The sequence below is a fragment of the Nerophis lumbriciformis genome, linkage group LG33, assembly GCF_033978685.3.
Source record: "Nerophis lumbriciformis linkage group LG33, RoL_Nlum_v2.1, whole genome shotgun sequence".
NCBI lineage: Eukaryota > Metazoa > Chordata > Actinopteri > Syngnathiformes > Syngnathidae > Nerophis > Nerophis lumbriciformis.
Window position 1 is genome coordinate 23,876,150 of NC_084580.2, and position 18,002 is coordinate 23,894,151.

The 18,002-nt window shown below is 41.8% G+C and overlaps 3 protein-coding genes across 7 annotated transcripts in view; 1 reads left to right on the forward strand and 2 right to left on the reverse strand.

The window, feature by feature from the left end:
• Positions 1-18,002, forward strand: part of LOC133575696 (uncharacterized) — a 459,465-nt gene that overhangs the window by 337,323 nt on the left and 104,140 nt on the right. The gene's annotated exons all lie outside the window — the stretch shown is intronic.
• LOC133575736 (major histocompatibility complex class I-related gene protein-like) overlaps positions 1-18,002 on the reverse strand; it is a 222,947-nt gene that overhangs the window by 51,371 nt on the left and 153,574 nt on the right. The window lies entirely within an intron of this gene.
• The window catches only part of LOC133575710 (major histocompatibility complex class I-related gene protein-like), a 55,978-nt gene continuing 46,951 nt past the window's right edge, over positions 8,976-18,002 (reverse strand). Inside the window, exons 4-10 of one of the 2 annotated variants that reach the window (XM_061928491.2) lie at positions 15,733-15,999; positions 15,280-15,558; positions 13,460-13,768; positions 13,258-13,356; positions 13,165-13,182; positions 9,663-9,737; positions 8,976-9,532 (exon numbers count right to left, since the gene is read on the reverse strand). In XM_061928491.2, coding sequence (XP_061784475.1) covers positions 9,694-9,737; positions 13,165-13,182; positions 13,258-13,356; positions 13,460-13,768; positions 15,280-15,558; positions 15,733-15,999 — 1,016 coding nt within the window. In that variant the 3' untranslated portion in view covers positions 8,976-9,532; positions 9,663-9,693. Of the gene's footprint in view, positions 9,738-13,164; positions 13,183-13,257; positions 13,357-13,459; positions 13,769-15,279; positions 15,559-15,732; positions 16,000-18,002 lie in introns of both variants that reach the window. The other variant, XM_061928490.2, reaches the window with a different exon arrangement.

Below are 18,002 nucleotides of genomic sequence, written 5' to 3' on the forward strand. Positions count from 1 at the left end.
ATAATTGACAATATCCGAATGCAGCTGAGATAGGCTCCAGCACCCCCCGCGACCCCAAAAGGGACAAGCGGTAGAAAATGGATGGATGGAAACGAAGAGAAACATTTTAATTGTTTCATCTTTTATATAGGCATAAGGCATTTCAAGAAATACAATATTAATAACTATATATGTATATGTCAATAATAATGTAAGATGAGGGTGTCTTATTGATGTACTCTTCTCTTATTATAAACAGGAGGCTGCAACAACACACAGCAATTCCACTCAATCTAGGCCAAGCTGGCATTGAACCCAGCAAAACTGGAAATGCCACAGCACAAGACAACACTGCGATCCTCCCTATGACGGAGGACTCGGAGGACAACATTCCAGATGCCTTTGACGTGGTGCCAACAGTTCTTGTCCAGCATGACTATGCCAACTGAACACCACCTCAGAACTGTCCCTTACCGGACAACCGTGTCACATACATTGGTGGCTGGGTGGTAAGAAACATTCTCACCAGGCTAACGTGTCACACATGTGGATTTGTCTTAGTTACAGAAGCTCTACCGACTGACTACACACAGTCATACCACTTATTAAAATTAGAGATGTCCGATAATGGCTTTTTTGCCGATATCCGATATTGTCCAACTCTTAACTACCAATACGGATATATACAGTCGTGGAATTAACACATTATTATGCCTACCCTATTTCCTTAAATTAGCGCACCGGCGGTAATTCATTTAAAAACTCTTCTCACCTCTTCTTTCCAAAGGCATGCGGTAAATTTCAATACGGCTGATTTAAACATTACCAGACCCATTAAGTACATTTGCACAAAGTATCAGTATCGAACCCGTATTGCCGATACCAGCCTGGATTTTACTCGGTATCGGATCTGAGTAAAAATCAGTGGTATTGCACATCACCAGATTCTGGGAGACACCTTTATTCAGGACTTTGCCCAAAAATGGCAGGTTTGATATGGGCAGATTGTTGTTGTGGCATAAAGACTATTACTTTTACAATTACTAAGGTTGTATAATAAACATATTTACCAGTCCTTAAAAAATGATTGGTGTTTAAGGCGGTCACTCACCCTGTCTCGTCAACACGTACATGCAGAGGCAGGTGCACACGTACAAAAGCAGTCCAAAAGAGGCAACAAACAATTTGCAATCATGTTATTGTTAAGATAGATAAGAGAGTTAGCTACCGCTAACTATCCAAATCGCTATTATTAGCTAACAGCACCCAAAGCTAACGCATGTGTTACGTACGTATGTAGTTACATCATTACGGCCTAGAAGCTGAAAGAAGGAGGGATATGCTGTGTGAAATAAATTGGAAAGTTAGCGCCCTCTAGACATCTGTGTAAATGTTGCTAACAGCCTCTTTAAGGCCTTTGGAAATGTTCCAGTCTGAAGTGAGACGTTAACTCGATGAAGGACAAACTGCTCAGAACAGACTTTAGAAATCTAGTGGGTAACTCATCAAGGTGTGTATGTTAATGTTGCATATGTGCCGTCTCCAAGCAGAAGAAACTTTGACTTTGGCACATTTGTTCTGTCCATCTGACGCTTTGTGCTGACTTCACACATTTTATAGTTGTATTTCTGTTTGTGATAGTCAGCCACATTTGGCAGTTCTGCCTTGCATGGGTTAGATTCCAAGCCATGGTTAAATTCCAAGCCAGGGTTGGATCAGGAAGTAAAAACTAAAGCTGAAACAAGTCATGTGATGGACTCGCTGTGGCCAAAGTACTAAAAGTGGGAGGAGGGGAAAAGTGTGAGGCTGAATCTTCTGGTGGCAAAGCATCCAAGAAAAAGGAAGTGAAATGTGAAATTAGACACGGTAAAGCCAAACATTGACTGGACGCTTGATCCAAGCTCAAATCTAGACTCCAAACATCCCTGAACAAGCTAGTCAGGTTACTTTTAGACCTCCACCCCAGATCACACCTCACTCCTACCCACTTCTCCAAAGTGGGCTGGCTCAGGGTGGAGGACAGAGTACAACAACTTTTACTGAGCCTAGTCTATAAAATCCGCTACGTACATGTCAAACTACTTACTTAACGTAAATGACCGCCATAACCACAACACCAGGGGGAGCTCCACTAACCACGTTAAACCCAGATTCCGATCTAACAAAGGTCTTAACTCATTCTCTTTCTATGCCACATCAATGTGGAATGCACTCCCAACAGGTGTCAAAGAAAGGGCATCTCTATCCTCCTTCAAAACCACACTAAAAGAACACCTCCAGTCAACTTCAACCCTTGACTAACACCCTCCCCCCTCCACATCCCACCTACCCGGATTGTAAATAACCAAATGTAAATAATCAAATGTTTATACTTGTTCCCTTGCTTACTGAACTCACTATGTTTTTCTGCTCGCTGTAAATATCCTACTAAGTCAGACCTACACTGTTTCAATGTCCATTTCTCTGATGATGCAATTGTTGATGACTGAAGTGCTGATATCAACTAAACCCTCCTCATCACACCCCCGGGATTATAAATATTGTACATAATGTAAATAATTCAATGTATATACTCTGATGATTAACTTGTGTGATGACTGTATTATGCTGATAGTATATATTTGTACCATGAATTGATTAACGTGGACCCCGACTTAAACAAGTTGAAAAACTTATTGGGGTGTTACCATTTAGTGGTCAATTGTACGGAATATGTACTGTACTGTGCAATCTACTAATTAAAGTCTCAATCAATCAATCAAAAGAGCCGCTTAACCGCAGTGACCATCATGAAAGATAAAGATGGTACATTTCAACATGATAGGATCTGCCGCTATGAATATTACTGAGTTACCTGTTACATCTCAGGGCAACAGGTGTGTACTTGTGGTTAGGGACTACTTTACACGCTATGTCAACCTTTTCCAGCGTGCCTTTACAGTAGCAACATGTATGTTTGAGGACTATGTCAGACAACATGGGTTGCCAGAGTGTAGTCACACACACCAGGTAGGCAATTTGAGTCACACCTTGTAAAGCACTTTGTAAAACCTTGCTGGAATAGTTACCTCTACTGCCCCCTAGTGGCTGTTAGAAAGAATGCATACAGTTTGTGTTGAAGTCCTTAAAACTGACTTTCACTTTTGGTCTTGTCCTTTGTGTCCCAGATGAAGTCGTTAGTGGTTCCGGGGAGGATAGGCGGGGCATTAGCTCAGCAACATTCTTCTTTTATTTTATTTTTTACAAGAAGTTTGCTGACAAAGTGCAAGTGTTTGTGGGCGTTACTGTACATGTTGGTATTGATCACACCACCCAGTAAATACAGGGAAAGTTTTCAAGATCATTAAATGATTTTGACTTTCATTATGTGAACAATATAAAACTATATTAATATAAACATATAGAGGAGTCAGATGAGGTGGTTCGGGCATCTGGTCAGGGTGCCACCCGAACGCATAGGGAGGTGTTTAGGACACGTCCGAAAAGGTAGGAGGCCACGGGAAGACCCAGGACACGCTGGGAAGACTATGTCTCCGGGCTGGCCTGGGAACGCCTTGAGATCCCCCGGCAGAAGCTGGACGAAGTGACTGGGGAGAGAAAAGTCTGGGCTTCCCTGCTTAGGCTGCTGCCCCCGGATGGATGGATGAATAAACACATATGAATACAACAATGTAAGACATAGTAACATTGTTGTGTATTTACTAGCGTCGTCCTCTAGAGGTCACTGATGTGTTGATCAAACCCAGGGACGTACCATTTGACAGACAAGTAAAGCGTTGATCAGACCCAGGGACGTACCATTAGACAGGCAGGTAAAGTGTTGATCAGATCCACGGATGTACCATTAGACAGACAAGTAAAGTGTTGATCAGACCCAGGGACGTACTATTAGACAGACAGGTAAAGTGTTGATCAAACCCAGGGACGTACCATTAGACAGACAGGTAAAGTGTTGATCAGAGCCAGGGACGTGCCATTAGACAGACAAGTAAAGTGTTGATCAGACCCAGGGACGTACCATTAGACAGACAGGTAAAGTGTTGATCAGATCCACGGACGTACCATTAGACAGACAGGTAAAGTGTTGATCAAACCCAGGGACGTACCATTAGACAGACAGGTAAAGTGTTGATCAGAGCCAGGGACGTACCATTAGACAGACAGGTAAAGTGTTGATCACACCCAGGGACGTACCATTAGACAGACAGGTAAAGTGTTGATCAGAGCCAGGGACCTACCATTAGACAGACAAGTAAAGTGTTGATTAGACCCAGGGACGTACCATTAGACAGACAAGTAAAGTGTTGATCAGACCCAGGGACGTACCATTAGACAGACAGGTAAAGTGTTGATCAGATCCACGGACGTACCATTAGGCAGACATGAAGTTACCTTTCTAGGGGACCCCAAACGTCTCATAAAAACGATACATAAAATGTTGGTCTATTCAAATTAAATGTTAATTGAGTTAGGGTGATTCTAATGATTGATAGACTTGTGTGTCAATGGACTAATGCAGTAAATAGACAGGACTTACTCCTGCTCAAGATAGCGGCCGTGATGATGCATGCTTCCAAAGGACAGCAGTGTGGGAAGCAGCATCTATGTCTTCATATTTGTGTATGTACATCTATGTCTTCATATCTGTGGACCACTTCCAGGTCTTGGCTTGAATAGCAACTTGTCAGGTGTTGTTGGTGACGAACCGAAGATGCAGAGAAGGCGGCAGGCATTGTGCGGGAAAACATGATTTAATGTCCATGAAATAAAGACAAAAAACACAAACCAGGAACTAGGAGGACAAACTGGAAACAGGGAACAGGGATCGAGCAAACAGGGACTAGGAACAAAAAGACAGTAAGCTACAAACAGCTACAGAATATAACTTACCGCTACCGCATACTGCTACACTGACATCGACACGACAGGTAGGAACGACAAGTAGAAATGACAATAATCCAGCACAGACTGGATGGGAAGGCAGGTTCAAATAGCAGCGGGCTGATTGACACCAGGTGTGGCCAGGTGCCAATCAGCCACAGCTGAGCGGACACAGCACTCAGGGAGACAAACAGAAAACAGAACCAAAACAAGAGCGCTGACAGGAAATACAACAAACAGAGGAAAAACTAAAACACAACCAAACTGTCAGGGGCAAGCCTGACAGTAGCCCCCCCCTTCCCATAACGGATACAAAACTTTCTAGAAACCCTACCCCCCTCAAAAAAAAACAGTCCAAAGTCACGGGAGTGTAGCGGGAGGACAAGGAGGTGGGCCGCCAGGCCAAATGTCCCCGCAACCAGCGGGGAAGAGTCAGGTGGCGACGGCAAGTTCAACGCCGCCGCAATTGGCGAGGCGGTCGCATGTGAAACAACCACATCTGTGGCCAACAAGAGTATGGTGTCACCCTCTGCTGGCCCACCGGAGAGGATAGTGGCGCCCCCTGCTGGCCCACCGGAGAGGATGGTGGCGCCCTCTGCTGTTGGCCCACCGAAGAGGATGGTGGCGCCCTCTGCTGCTGGCCCACTGGAGAGGATGGTGGCGCCCTCTGCTGCTGGCCCACCGGAGAGGATGGTGGCGCCCTCTGCTGCTGGCCCACCGGAGAGGATGGTGGTGCCCTCTGCTGCTGGCCCACCGGAGAGGATGGTGGTGGCGCCCTCTGCTGGCAAACCGCAGTGCATGGTGGGGGCTGCTGGCCCACCGGAGTGCATGTTGGCGTCTGCTGGTACACCGGAGTGCATTGTGGTGTCTGCTGGCCCACCGGAGTGCATGGTGGTGTCTGCTGGCCCACCGGAGTGCATGGTGGCGTCTGCTGGCCCACCGGAGTGCATGGTGGCGCCGTAGGTTGCAGACCCACCCGAGATGATGGCGCCGTAGGCTGCAGACCCACCGGAGATGACATTATTCCTCTGATTTTGGCAATATTTTTCAGCTGGTAAAAGTTGCTGATGTTATTGACTTAACACGGCTGTTAAAGTTCAAGTCTGAGTCCATTATTACCTCCAGATTTATCACCTGATTATTAGGTTTCAGTGAGAGTCTCAGGGTGACTAACAATAGTTTCTCTTTGCTAAATCTAAATTGATTTAGTTGAAGTCAACCACATTACACAACATTTTAGTCAGCTAAAATGACAGTACATTTAGTCCACTCAAATATAAAGTATACAAGATACGGTCTCTTTAAAGTTGATTTGAAAGCAGGTTTATCTAGACCAGGGGTGCCCATTACGTCGATCGCGAGCTACCGGTCGATCGCGGAGGGTGTGTCAGTCGATCGCCAGCCAGGCATTAAAAAAATAGTCCTAAAAATGAGCGATCATAAATCTTCACTATGACGTCACTTTCGTCACTTGATTGACATTCACGGCACCTGAGGGTCTTCTGAGATGACGCTGGCTGCTGCCACATCATTATTAAGAAAAAATTACCAACAGCCCGGAAGGCGAGAAACAAACACAACAAATAAGATGCCAAAACCCAACCACTTTCATTTGGTATTGGACAGAAAGAAGGACTTTTTTTCTCCTCCATTTGAAAATGCAGACATTATCAGCACCACTGTCTGATTCCTATCAATGCAAGTCATCAGAATCAGGTAATACACCAACTTATATTATTGTCTTCATGAAAGAAAGGAATCTATATGTGTTAAACATGCTTGTATTATCTTTAAACACCTTTAACTTAACAAAAACTTATATTTCATAAATAAGTAAATATAAATTATATATATGAATGAGGTAGATCCCCACGACTTGATCAAATGAAAAGTAGCTCGCCTGCAGAAAATTGTTAAACAAAAGTAGCCTTTACTTAAGCCTTTACTCGGTTCGAAAAGTGAAAGATTTGGCCATTTCTGTGACATTAATGAGATTTTAAAGGACTTGTTGATGTTGATGTGCTGAAAACCTCTTCCTTGTCTAATAGCTACATACAACATCAACTGTTCTTTGTTCATGCACATCATACATAACAATAAAGTGTTTGGATGTATTCATTTCATCAATGAATTGTTGGTTGCCAAAATGTGATTCAAAGTAATATGTTGATACTGACACATGTCATGTGTGCATAAATGACTAGAATATCCTGGGCAAACTTTTTAACTGGCAGGCCACATCCATCACACGTAGGCTTGACAACTCTCTGAAAAATAACTTTTTGTTGGCAGGATTGTCTTCATCTCTACTGGCATGGTGATTTTTCTGTTTTTGCCTTCTTTATTCATGTGGAAAAACATGTTTTACTATTGGACTGACACCTGTATTTAATTAGACACATGTCTTGGAGTAATAAGAACACATGGTCATACAAACATGATCAAATAATTCATGTTGGAGTGCAAAATAACACAATTAACAGAACTGAATCAGTAAATGTCTTTCAGTTTTTTCCCATGTGAGGTCGCCACAGCACAACAATCATGATGATTCAGCTCAATGTTTACCTTCCCATCCTGACCGGGAATCATACCCACACCCACTGTCACACACAGCAGATGTGTATACCATTCCACTACTAGCATTGTGGTGGATGGTCCGAAGCTTAAACAGCAACAAAAGTGAGTTTAGTACAAAAGGTTTATTTAGCCATAATCAAAAAGTACAGAGTTGGATTGAATTGTCCATGCAGACAGACAAACGTCCTCCGGAGAACTCGAGAATCAAGCAAATCACACATAGCCCTTGTCACTTGGCCATTCTATCTGTTTTCCTCATGCGTCAAGGTCCTGTTGTTTTGAACCAGCTCATTCTGCAAACTCATTGAATCCTTTAGCCATAAACAATCAAAACATTTTGTAGAATGGTCAGACCGACCACTCGTTCAACTATAATGCACATATGGTCCTTTAATGGTTCAGAATAGAAAAGAAAGAAACGAGCAGACATTCTTGACAGACACGAAAAATGGTTCAAAGGTCAGAAATTCCACTACATACCCCCCTTCCAGGGTTCTAGAACCCTGGAAGGGGTTACAGCATCAACAGAAGAACAGGTGAATTATGTTATTTGATTCTCTTAAATTTGCTGTGATTTCCATTAAATATTGTATTTTAATAAAGAGCTCTGTCATTCATTCATTCATTCTGTTGACATTTGACAAAATATTTTTGATTTTGACTTTTCGGACATGGTAAAGGCTTAAGATCATTTAATACTTGTTTTGCATGACTGCAAGCTAAAAGTGTTATCATGTGTGGAATGACAAACCACCTCCAAAACAGAATTGTATTTGACAAGTTTTTACTGAATAAAACACCCAGAATGTACAAGAAACATAGCACACATAAAACACTGAATATCAAGAGTATATGAACGGCCTACCTTGTTTACTTCCCAAATGACATCCTCGCCATCTTTGGCAATCAAGCAAAAATATGACTATGCAAAAAGGAACGGAAAAACAGCAAATTGTTTAAAAAAATATAAATATTTTGCAACGCTTTGTCATAAAAATGTTGTGTCACTGTCCCCCTCCGTCACACTAACTGGTAGGGTTGGCTACCCAATTCAGTGCTTTTGTAGGTAATGACCCAATTCCCTCGGTACTATCAATTCACGTAAAATCAAACGGTGCCATAGTTCCATACCTTTGTTGCATGTGACGTCATGTCCGGTTTCAGACTGGTCATGTCTGCTTTCAGACTAAACACGTAAACAATCACTCAAGCAGCACTCAGGCCGGACTCAGCCAAACTCCCTCTAAGTCACATTGCCATTTTCAACACCAACAAAGTGTGCTTCATAAAAAAACACTCAAACGTAAAGTAATGTTACACTCTTTCAAAATGTGCTAGCTTATTGCTAATTTACATAGGATTTGCCATAGACAGGCTACTATTAGCATGGGCGATGTTACATGGCGACTTCAACACCTTGGAATTTGGTCAAGGAAACTACAACTAAGATTATAGTTAGAATTTTACAGTTTTGTGTAATGAGGACAATTCTTACAGTATTGGCACTTTGTAGGGCGCAAGCTAACAAATTCCTCTTCCTGAAAAAAAGCCACTTTCTAGTTTGACAATATACCATAAATAGTTATACAGTGCTGCCATCTAATGGTCTTGGAAGTGCAACTGCATTGCAAATGAGACTAATGTCATCAGAAAACAAGATATAACAACTGGACAGCAGTTCTCATAATCATCATTCTTAAATGTTACATAAACAATTAACATTAACATACTAAAGTACTTAAAAATGGTACTATTGTTCCAAAATATTAGTAGAAATAATGATGACATGTGACACAAGGTGATATTCACTGATAAGCAGCTGTCTATTGGTTTGAAAAGGAAAGAAGAAATCCTTGTCAATGTGATGACACATGAGCCCCAAATGATGACATCACAACTACATGGACACAAAGATCAACATCAACGTGATTGACTGGCAAAATATTGTTGAAAAATGCAGATTTTCTCAGCCATAAAGAGCCAAAGAAGACATGATGGATGAGATGAGGAGCAATTAGTGCATAAATGTCCAAGTGTGATGAGGTCCCTCAGCGATGGAGACATCTCTCTGTGTTCCAGTGCACAAAGCATCCTGGAGGAAGAAGATGACTCAGCAAAGCAGGTGAATCCAAGTGCAGATGTTAGCATGTGGCAGAGTGAACATCATCTTCACACAAAGTCAGAAGAACATTTGGAGGTGCATGGAAAAGAAAAGTCCTCACTGTGTGCCGACTGCTGTGTCTCACTCAGCCTTCAGCCTTCACGTCTCTCTGAGAGCTCGTTACCAGCGTCACCAGCTGTGGGAGCACAAAACGCACCGTGAGCTGCTTACGCTGCTCATGCTAAGCCAACACCTCACTCTGGTGAAGGAAGTCCATCCAGAAGGTGCATCTTCACTCATATCACATCTTTTCAGCTGTCAATTCAATCAGAAGCAGAATTCTGCTCTTCTACTTCCTGACTAGTCTAAGACGAAGTCTCCAAACTGGTTAAAGGCCTACTGAAATGCGATTTTCTTATTTAAACGGGGATAGCAGGTCCATTCTATGTGTCATACTTGATCATTTCGCGATATTGCCATATATTTGCTGAAAGGATTTAGTAGAGAACATCGATGATAAAGTTCGCAACTTTTGGTCGCTGATAAAAAAGCCTTGCCTGTACCGGAAGTAGCAGACGAGTAGCGTGACGTCACAGGTTGTGGAGCTCCTCACATCTGCACATTGTTTACAATCATGGCCACCAGCAGCGGTCCGCTCCCTGTATGATCAGTGTCAGAGCTTGGTCCGCATTGTCGGCAGTAAGTCGGACCCGTTTCCAGTGAGGGTTGGACTCCGCCAAGGCTGCCCTTTGTCACCGATTCTGTTCATAACCTTTATGGACAGAATTTCTAGGCGCAGTCAGGGTATCTGGTTTGGTGGCTGCAGGATTAGGTCTCTGCTTTTTGCAGATGATGTGGTCCTGATGGCTTCATCTGGCCAAGATCCTCAGCTCTCACTTGATCGGTTCGCAGCCGAGTGTGAAGCGACTGGGATGGGAATCAGCACCTCCAAATCCGAGTCCATGGTTCTCGCCCGGAAAAGGGTGGAGTGCCATCTCCGGGTTGGGGAGGAGATCTTGCCCCAAGTGGAGGAGTTCAAGTACCTCGGAGTCTTGTTCACGAGTGAGGGAAGAGTGGATAGTGAGATCGACAGGCGAATCGGTGCGGCGTCTTCAGTAATGCGGACGCTGTATCGATCCGTTGTGGTGAAGAAGGAGCTGAGCCAGAAGGCAAAGCTCTCGATTTACCGCTCGATCTACGTTCCCATCCTCACCTATGGTCATGAGCTTTGGGTCATGACCGAAAGGACAAGATCACGTGTACAAGCGGCCGAAATGAGTTTCCTCCGCCGGGTGGCGGGGCTCTCCCTTAGAGATAGGGTGAGAAGCGCTGTCATCCGGGGGGAGCTCAAAGTAAAGCCGATGCTCCTCCACATCGAGAGGAGCCAGATGAGGTGGTTCGGGCATCTGGTCAGGATGCCACCCGAACGCCTCCCTCGGGAGGTGTTTCAGGCACTTCCGACCGGTAGGAGGCCATGGGGAAGACCCAGGACACGTTGGGAAGACTATATCTCCCGGCTGCCTGGGAACGCCTCGGGATCCCCCGGGAGGAGCTGGACGAAGTGGCTGGGGAGAGGGAAGTCTGGGCTTTCCTGCTTAGGCTGCTGCCCCCGCGACCCGACCTCGGATAAGCGGAAGAAGATGGATGGATGGATGGATGGCCACCAGCAGCGAGAGCAATTCATTGCAACACATGCCGTATTGGCATGTGTTGCAATGTTAAGATTTCATCATTGATATATAAACTATCAGCCTGCGTGGTCGGTAGTAGTGGCTTTCAGTAGGCCTTTAAGCTTGGCTTCAAGGCTCATGTGCAAGCAGCCCTCCAGTGTCTTAGTCAGGTAAGTGTCCCATTAGTGCCATGCCTCGGTTTCCTTTCACTTTGCCCATTTCATCTTCTTCTTTTTAGCTGGCTTCTTGGTCTTTATTCTTGAGTCTGTTCTGTGTGAGATGCTAAATAATTGTGTGAATGCTTCAAACATTCACACGTGGTTTTCTACACCAAAATGCATCTATTTATTATTAAACTTCTTCTTCTTGTTAAGATTTTGGCGCGTTCTACCTTCCATATTTTTCACCCGAATCAAACCGTTCCAACTTCAAACTGTTCAGCCTATTTGAGAATCGCGGGCTTTCCCTTGACAAATTCCAAAAATTCCCCAAAATTCCCAGATTTCCCAGAATTCCAGGTTTTCCGGGACATTTTTCCCCATTCAAAATGAATTGGCCATTTTTCAAACTTCCACCGTTTCCACATTTTTCTGCCTATTTAAACCATTCCACCTTCAACACATTCCACCTTCCTGGAAATTCAAATTTCCCTTTTTCCAAGTTAAAAACAATTTCAGGATTTTCCAGAATTCCTGGTTTTCCAAAGCCCCATTTCCACCCTTTTGTCTGGTGACTACTTTCACATTTTTCAACGCATTTCAACCATTCTACTGTCAAACATTCCTCTTAATCAAGACAAAAAACTAATTCCAGGAATACTATTTCTCAATTCAACATGTTACTTTTTCAACATTTCTCAACCGATTTGAAAAATTCCAACACCAACCATTTCAACTCATTCAGACCATTCACGTTTTTTACCATTTTCAAAAAAATGCAAATTTCCCCAAAATTCCCTGATACCATTTACTACTTCAACATTTCTTGCCCTACTCAAACAATTCCAACACCAACAAATTCTGCTCATTCAGGACATTCATGCTCCTAATCATTTTCCAAAACATTCCCAATTTTCCAGGAATTTCCCATTGAAATGAATGGGACATTTTTCCAAGTTGCACAATTCCCACATTTTTCAATCTATTCAAATCATTCCAACATTAACACATTTCTCTCATCCTGGACATTCAAACTAACACTTTCCCAAGTTTCAATCCAAATTCCGGTTTTCCTGGAAATTCAAACTCTTCAACATTCAAACCATTCCAACATTCAAACTATTCTTACATTCATACTACATTCTGTCAGCATTTCAGTTCAACTTCAGCATTGGAGCATTCACACACAATTCCTTCAGGAATTGCCTCATTTAGTTACATTTGTATCTCCTCCTCCTACTATTGTGGAGGATTGATAATTAGCATATATTCTGCACATACATGAAGACAGACACGCTAAATGGATTGTGCTCTCTATTTTGCTCATTTCAGAGACTCTGCACACAAATTAAGTAGATGAGGTTTGCACATATTTTAATACACAAACCTTTAGTAGATCAGGCCCTTGATGTTCATTATCATGACGACTCATCAAAAGTTGTCTGTGATACTTTCTATTGCGTGCGCTTACACCAGTATCAAGATACTCCTAATGGAGGGAAGCTTTTATTTTCCTGCTAAACTTGTAACACGTGTCTACATCACACCTTAAAACAGGAAGTTTGCAAGTTGACCCTTACAAAGATACCAACAATCCAGGATTTTGGTGGTAAGAGAAACAGAAAGTCAATATTATATTGAATATACCTGACATAAAGGTGTATAACAAAGATGAATATGTAATAAATGATATTTCAATCTTTGTGGGGGTAAACTTACAAAGTGTGTGAGTGATGCTTCACCACTGCTTTGTTTATTGTTATGCTTTCCAAGAAAGAGAAGATGTTTTACTTACCAGCTGCATCGTATTCGGCTGAAATGAAAGAGAAAGCAGGTGAAATTCACATCTCATGAATGACAGCAGAGAGGAAACATTTGTGTCCCTCACCTTGTCTGCTTCGGCGACGCTTGATGATGAAGATGATGATGATGATCAAGAGGACCACCACAGCGAGGACCGCCAGCGTGGCAGTGAGGCTCACGTTGCCTGTTGGTATGGTATGATTGATTTGTTTGACAGCTGCTTCATAAGTCCCATGAAGGAACATCAGGTGGTTACATTGACACTATTCAACATGTGTCTTTCTCACCTTCATGGCTTGCGTTGCTCAGGATGCTTCTTCTCTCCAGCTTGGTGACCAGGTCCTCCTCGACGCCAGACAGCTGGAACACACATTCGTACTTGCCCTCCACCTCGGCCGTCACCTCCACTTTCAGCTCCACCGACATCTGGAAGGTTCCGTCGGGGTTGGGGAGCAGCTCTCCGTGCTCCACGTCCTCGAAGATCTGCTCGCCGTCTTTCCTCCAAAACAAGTCGGCTCGGTCGGGGTAGAAACCTGTCGCCATGCAGCTGACCGGAGAGGATGGCGTCTTCTGGAGGAGGAACACCTCCGGAAGCTCTGCCCAGGAAGTGACGTGTGGATGGAGGATGACGTGGAGAGAAGATGGAGGTAAAGATGGAGTGAATAAAGGTAAAGTTGGAAAGAAAAGGAGACAATTAAGATAAAGAGAGATAAATGGACAAAATGGAGGTAAAGATAGAAAAAAAATGAGAAAAAGTAGGTAAAGAGAGAGACAAAAGGCGAGAATGAAGTAACGATGGAGTAAATGAAGGTAAAGACGGAGAGAAAAGGTGAGAATAAAAGGTAAATATGGTGATAAAAGGAAAGAATGGAGGTAAAGATGTAGAGAAAAAGAGAAAATGAAGGGAAAGATGAGAGAAAAGAAGGCAAAGATGGAGAAAAAAGGAGAAAATTGAGGTAAAGATGGAGGGAAAAGGAGAGAATGAAGGTAAAGACGGAGAGAAAAGGAAATAATGAAGGTCAAGATGGAGAAAAGGGGAGAGAATGGAGGTAAAGATGGAGAGAAAGGAGGTAAAGATGGAGAGAAAAAGAGAGAATGGAGGTAAAGATGGAGAGAAAGGAGGTAAAGATAAAGAGAAATGGAGAGAATGGAGGTAAAAATGGAGAGAAAAGGAGAAAATGAAGGGAAAGATGAGAGAAAATGAAGGGAAAGATGAGAGAAAAGAAGGAAAATATGCAGAAAAAAGGAGAAAATTGAGGTAAAAATGGAGCGAAAAGGAGACAATGAAGGTAAAGATGGAGAGAAAAGGAGAGAATGGAGGTAAAGTTGGAGAAAAAAGAGACAATGAAGGTAAAGATGGAGATAAACGGACAAAATGGAAGTAAAGATAGAAAAAAAGGAGAACATGTAGGTAAAAAGAGAGAAAAGGCGAGAATGAAGGTAAAGATGGAGTAAATGAAGGTAAAGACGGAGAGAAAAGGTGAGAATGAAGGTAAAGATGGAGAGAAAGGAGGTAAAGATGGAGAGAATGAAGGTAAAGATGGAGAGAAAGGACGTAAAGATGGAGAATGGAGGTAAAGATGGAGAGAAAATGTGAGAATAAAAGGTAAAGATGGTGATAAAAGGAGAGAATGGAGGTGAAGATGGAGAGAAAAGGAAGAAATGAAGGGAAAGATGAGATAAAAGAAGGAAAAGATGCAGAAAAAAGGAGAGAATGGATGTAAAGATGGGAGAGAAAAGAGGTAAAGATGGTAGAGAATGAAGGTAAAGATAAAGAGAAAAGGTGAGAATAAAAGGTAAAGATGGTGATAAAAGGAGAGAATGAAGAGAAAGATGAGAGAAAAGAAGAAAGATGCAGGAAAATTGAGGTAAAGATGAAGAGAAAAGGAGAGAATGAAGGTAAAGATGAAAAGAAAAGGAGAGAATGGAGGTAAAGATGAAGAGAAAAGGAGTATGAAGGTAAAGATGAAGAGAAAAGGAGAGAAGGGAGGTATAGATGTAGAGAAAAGGAGGTGAAGAGAAAAGAGTATAAAGTGTAATGTCAGTAATGTTCCTATAGGGGGAGTGCTAACATGTTAAAAGGTGAAAGTACAAGGTGTGCTTCTACCTGTTCTCATTAGGACCTTCTTCCCATACTCCACATACTTCTTCAAGTAAGAAGGACATTCCTCAGTGAAATAATACTTATGGTAGTCTCGTCTAAATATTTCTTGGTCCCACTTGAGTTTGGTGGGGAAAGCTTGTTGTTTTGCTGCAGTCCATGTCCATGTTTTCATGTCCAACGATATGAAATCTTCTCCATCATAACTGAACTGCTTCCAACCTTGAACCTCATCAGTCTCATCATTCCATTCACATCCTGACATCACCTGGAAAGTGTGAACACCTGAGAGACACAAAGTGTTGTAAAGCAGAGTGAAACTAACACACTACATGTCTTTGTTGTAGGTTATTATGGGATGGACAGAGACAAGGTATATCAGTGCAGTAATGTGTGTTTTTAATACAGTATACAAATATCAAATATATTAGAATAGTAGAAAGTTCAACATAAACAAACCTCCAGTTTGGTTGAAAAGCTTCTTGACTTTTTCAATGTTGTCTTTGAAGTCATGTTCTTTAATAACATTGTTCTCTGTTTCTATCTGCCAGTAGTTTGGATCCTCTGCTGTGATTTTGTTCATCCAGTCCTGTTTGGATTCTACTTTCCTGATGTTGTTGTCATAGTAACTAATCTCAACTTCATCAACATAACCAACATTCACATACTCTGGGAAGTTTGGAACTTGAGAGGATGCAGTGGTGAAATACTTGACTGAATGAATCACTGAAAGACAAAAGGCAGAAAAACAACATTTGATTGTTTAGTTTCATGTTGAACAATTCCTATTTGAAATGATGTTGTCTTCATTTCAACTTCAAACACTGCTGCTTCTCACAGTAAACAATCACTTCCTGTTCTAAGAGACAATATTTCATATTTATACCTCACTTTAAGACCACACACATGAATAACTTGACTTATTTCCTTCTCCAACTGTAAGTGTCAAATAAATATATGACATTATTGCTAGCAGAGAAGTAAAAGTCGTTTTTCTAGGTGAGGGGAAGTTCAAACTAGTGATGTCACTGCCAAAGCATGGAAATATAGCAGCGCCTTATGGGATGTTTACAATGGAATACAACAACAATATTACAATACTCTTCATTTAAATATTAGGACTATTCCCAGTAAAAAAGCATTTAAGAAACATGTAAAGTCACTTTTTACACTTAAGAGTTCATCTTTCATGTTATCAGTTTGAGAACTTTTTTTCTCTCTTTCCCTTTTTCCTTTATTTTATTGTAACTGGCAGAGGTGGGACCAAGTCATTGCTTTGCAAGTCACAACTAAGTCTCAAGTCTTTGCCCTCAAGTCTCAAGTCAAGTCCCGAGTCAAGACAGGCAAGTCCGAGTCAAGTCCAAAGTCAAGACTGGAAAGTCTCAAGTCAAGTCCCAAGTCCTGCATTTTGAGTTTCGAGTCCTTTCAAGTCGTTTTAACCACAGACTAATATATTTACACAGATTGTGTATGCTTTTAAAACGCTGTATTTATTTATTAAAACAAGTGCATTTGAAATTGCAGGGAAAAAGATAGTGGTGACATTGCACTTCAAGATAGCACTATTAACCAGTCATTTTAAACATGTAACTCATTCCTTTACAGAATAAACACATTTGAAAAAACAAGTGCAACTGTACTTATTTGCACAAAAGTGTTAACATTGTATATCCATGGCATATTGCAATGTAACTAGTTCCACAGCAGTTTCTATCCTGTTTTTACCTTATTTCATTGATCTCATCTCATACTGTATGTGTGTTGATGTGTGCGAACACATGAAAAACATAACAAATATATGAACATAACAATGAACAGAGTTGTACTTTTTAGATGTCAGGGCCCTATGCAATATGTACACATATTCTAAATATAGTATACATTTTAACTGACCTTTATTTGACTATGTTTGTCTTTTTGTAGGTGGCTAAAATACGCGGTGCTGCTGACCGCCGTCTAACGTTACGTTACTGTGTGTGATACATTGACTAACGTAATGTTACTGTGTGTGATACATTGACTAACGTAACGTTATGTGTAGGTACCTCATGCAACCCTGCTTAAAAAAAATCACTTGACAAAAAGTATGAATAAAGTAGTGAACTGCAGTGGACGCAACAGATTGTAGTGTTTGCAATGACGTTATAACCATAGACATCTTATAAGTAGACGCAGCATTGGTTGCTGTGACGTGAGCAATTCGGCCGCCATCTTGAAGTGGTGATGAGGAGCTGGCGAGCAGCCTAAACTGACAGTTGACAGGTAGAAAACAAAGATGGTGTTCAGCGTTTTCCTGCTCAAATGAGCGGACTGTTGAAAATAGGAATCGGGGGATTACTTTTCACAAGTAAGATTTAACATTAACGTACTATTGGTTGTATTTTATGAAAATAATATTACCACAGAGTTGAGAAGGAGCAAAGATCTTCAATATTTGTATGTGAAAATCACAAAGAAATCTTCTGGGGGAGGATGACCCCCCTACAGGGGTTTGGTTTACAAACGTTCAGCCCCACCTAAAACAAAATTCACCAGCCGCCCCTGATTATGATGCATTCTCATTTTAGGCAAAGTATAAGACAATACTTTCTTAACAGTATAATTGCAACCAGGAATACTTCTTCAAGTAACAATATTGAAATACTAACATTGTTAGGTAAGACAGAATTTGGTTTTATTCTGAATCCAGTGAAACAGATTGGTGGTTTTAGCTGATATGAAGACTTTCA